Genomic DNA, 3,911 nt, shown 5'->3' with positions numbered 1-3,911 from the left:
AAACAAACAAACACAGAGCATGATGTTCCTTCCCAGCTAACCTGTTACCTCTTCAGAGACGGCCCAAGCCTCCTCTCTCCCTCAGTCACTGGCTCACAATAACCCATATTTGCCGTATGGCTCACAGAGTCCTCACACACATATGCAAGCCGAGAATCTCACTGACCCTCCTGTCCAGAAGGAAGAGAACAGGTGCCCCCGCGACAGTCGAGCAGAAGCCACGAGGCTCAGCACCAGTCGGGAGTGCTGCTCCCTGTGTCTGGCTCCCTTCCCACCACGCCCCACAGCCCGAGCTGAGCTGTGGATTCTGAACCGCGGCCACACTTCAATGATGCGATCAAAGTCCTCTTTTCTGAAAGTTCTAAGAAACAAGCTTACATGGAGTGCTTCTGCCACTCGAAGGTATTTGGTCTCCTCAGTGGTAAGGCCCTTGTGCGGTGTGTAGCCAGCATCTCTCAGTCCGGCCTGTTGTTCAAAACGGTGAATGCTTTCCTGGGTCTGTTCTGGGAACAGAGGAGACAGTCATGTCAGCCCTCTCTCCCCTCGTAAACTGGAGAAGTCAGCAGAGACGCGCGGTTCTCCCCAGTTCTCTCCACCTGGAGGGAGCCTTCTCTCGCCCAAGCTCAACGGCAGAGAGTCCTAGAGGGACAGCATGACAACCTCCAGCCAGACGCTCCTCCCTCCTTTCCTCTGTACACTGTGGTGTTTCCTTTGCACGGAGAGACACAACACGGGGAAGGTAGCTGACATTCAGACAATAAAGATTCTCCAGATATAAAGTTCCCCTAATGGGGCCAGACAGTGACACAGTGGTTAAGGCACTGGACTCCCACATGGCAGAACATAGTTTGAGTCCCAGACCCGGGAGCTTGAAAATAACGCTGGGCACGTATGTATACATGCCAGCAATCCTGAAAGGAGAATGGAGAAGGGACTGCAACGTGGTCATTCCCCTCGGGGAGTGATTTCTCATATTTCCTGCCTGCCTCTCTGCAACAAGTACATGCACTCCATGGTTAAAAAAAATTTTAAATAAATAAGTTCTTCTAAGAGAGGTTTCTTAATAAAAAGTTTATTTATTTAACTTATTTAAATAAATGAGTTCCCCTAAAGAGGTTCACTCAGGGTAAGTGACACCAAAGACCAACAAGATTGGTCCAAAGAACCTGCCCTGAACTAGCCAGGCCACTGATCAGCGCTCCTCCTGAGAACACAGGGAACACTGACTCTGTGCATCCTGGCCCGGTAACCCCGTAAACAGTAAGTCAGTTAAATGGTGGGATGAATGCCGGCTGAATCTGTTTAACCTGTATATAAAATACAGAATGGAGAAGGGACTGCAGCGTGGCCATCTCCCCTGGGGGCGATTTCTCACTTTCTGTCTCTCTGTCTCTCTCTGTCTTTCTGCTGAGTGCACGCACCCTATGGCAAAAAAAACTCTCAAAAAAAATAAATAAATAAAATAGAGAGTACACCCTTATGAACAGGAATGTGGAACCTATGGACCAAGTCTGAACAGCAGATGCAATTTATGACTTAGTTCTCTCACAGAGAAGTATTTCTATCAGAAATAGAAGCAATAACAAACAAACAAACAAACAAAAAACGAACAAACACGTAGTTACCTAAAAATCTAAAAGTGAGAAAAAATGTAATGAATTTAGTATACTACTATTAGGATTTTAAATGAAGCTAAATTTTTTTAAAAAGTACTTTATTCACTTTGATTTATTTTTATTATTATTATTTTTATTTTTAAATTTGACCGGATAGACAGAGAAAGAGGGAAAATGAGAAAAAGCAAGCCACTAGGTCTGGGACTCGAACTGTGGTCGACCACATGGGAGTCCACCATCTCAACCACCAAGCCACCTGCCGGCCCCTGAAGCTAAGTTTTTAAAAATTTAAGACAGAACCAGTAGACGGTGAAATGGTTATGTCACTGGACCCTCATGTAGTTGACCACAGTTCAAGTCCTGGACCTGGCAGCTTGAAACTCATGATGGGCACATATCCATGTGTACCCAAAATCCCAGGAAGAGAATGGAAGAGAAGGGACTGTGGCATGGCCATCCCTCCTAAAGAGGTGATTTCTCACTTTCCCTCTCATTCTCTCTGCCTCTCTCCAGCGAGTGTATATACACCCTATGGTAAAAACCTTAAAAAAAAAAAAAATTTAAGCCTAGCAACATCAGGGACCAGCAGGTGGCGTGGTGGTTAAGGCGCTGGACACTCCCACATGACCAACCACAGTTCAAGTCCTGGACCTAATGGCTTGCTTTCGCACTTTCCTTCTCTCTCTCTCTCCCCCTCTATGTCTCACTCTGATCAAATTTGAAAAGTGACAATAAATGAATAAATAAAATCAAATAAATAATTCTTAAAAAAAAAAAAAGACTAGCAACATCAAAGCTCATGGCGATATTAACTGAAAATAATAGAATGGTGTGTCTACTCTATCTGCAGTTACAAGGAAATATGCATTATGTTTGACTGGGCCAAATAAGAATCTCAACAGTAGTGCAGTAGGGTGTTATAATGTTCTGTACTATTGTTGGAACACTTTTTTAAAAATAATTATTTATTTATTTAATCCCAGTTGTTGTTGTTGTTGTCATTATTACTTTTTAAAAATTTAACCAGAGAGAAATCTGGGAAAGTGAGAAAGCAAGTCATCAGGTCCAGGATCCAAACTGCAGTCAACCATGTGGGAATCCAGTGCCTCGAACCACACCACCTGCCGGCCCTGGCAAACTATTTTTAATAAAAAAGTTGCACTGTGCTAAAAGGACAAAGACCGAGCTTTCTAACACTACTAGAACATTTAAGAAAATACAAGTAGAAGTTGGTGATTCGAATGTATGAATAAGAGAAAACCAATGCCGGGAACTAGCAGTTAGCATAATGGCTATGTCACTGGACTCCCACGTAGTCGACCGTGGTTCGCGTCCCGGACCCGCTGGCTTAAAACTCACGCCGGGCGCGTGTGCATGCGTGCCCAAGATCCTGAGAGGAGAATGGAGGAGAAGGGATTGCGGCGTGACCATCCCCCCCCAGGGGGTGATTTCTCGCTTTCCGTCTCTATGTCTCTCTCTGTCTGGCGAGCACATGCGCCCTATAGTGAAAAAAAAAATCTCTCCAAGAGAAAACCAATGTAGGGTCAGCAGGTGGTGCGATGGTTATGTTGCTGGACTCCCACATGGCTGACTGCAGTTCAATTACCAGACCCAGTGGTTGAAAATCACACAGAGCACGTGTGTGTGCATGCCTAAGATCCTGGGAAGAGAACGGATTGCAACATGGCCATCCCCCGATGGGGGGCTGATTTCTCAGCCCTCTCACAATCTCTATCTTTCTAGCAAGTGCACACACCCCATGGCAAAAACCTCTTAAAAAAAAAAAGTACCGGCAGATAACATAATGGTTATGTTGTTGGACTCCCACATAGTTGACCACAGTTCAAGTCCCAAGACCCTGAGAGGAGAATGGAGAAGGAATCGCAGCGTGGCCATCCCCCCCAGGGGGGTGATTTCTCACTTTCTCTATCTCTGTCTATTTGGCGAGCATGCACTCTATAGCAAAAATCTCTCTAAAAAATTAAAAGAGAAAACCAAAGTAAAAATGTGAACTTTTGGTCCTTTGTGAATTATCCAGGACCTATCCAAGACAACACTGATGCCCACCCGCAGAAGACAGACAAGGGTTTTGGCGTCAAAGCTGAGCCTGCCACAGAACATCGACGTGCCGCTCCACCGGGAGAGGCCCCTCTGCTAACGGTTGTGTATCTAATGACGGTTAACTGCCCACAGCCCACGAAGAAGGGGAACTCCTAAGGCCAGGCTCATGAGGACCACTGGCCACTCATCCTGAAGACAAAAGACACCCGTGTCACTAAACCCAGGTCTTTCCTG

At 45.6% G+C, this 3,911-nt stretch overlaps 1 protein-coding gene across 7 annotated transcripts in view; it reads right to left on the bottom strand.

Moving 5' to 3' along the window:
- The window catches only part of KIAA1191 (KIAA1191 ortholog), a 16,669-nt gene that overhangs the window by 4,388 nt on the left and 8,370 nt on the right, over positions 1 to 3,911 (bottom strand). For all 7 annotated transcript variants that reach the window (XM_006158888.3, XM_006158889.3, XM_006158886.3 and 4 more), the window contains one exon: positions 379 to 503. In XM_006158888.3, the coding sequence (XP_006158950.1) occupies positions 379 to 503 (125 nt within the window). The remainder of the gene's footprint in view (positions 1 to 378; positions 504 to 3,911) is intronic.

This window comes from Tupaia chinensis, unplaced genomic scaffold, assembly GCF_000334495.1.
Source record: "Tupaia chinensis unplaced genomic scaffold, TupChi_1.0 Scaffold000612_1, whole genome shotgun sequence".
Lineage (NCBI taxonomy): Eukaryota > Metazoa > Chordata > Mammalia > Scandentia > Tupaiidae > Tupaia > Tupaia belangeri.
This window is presented reverse-complemented; position numbering and strand designations above follow the sequence as displayed.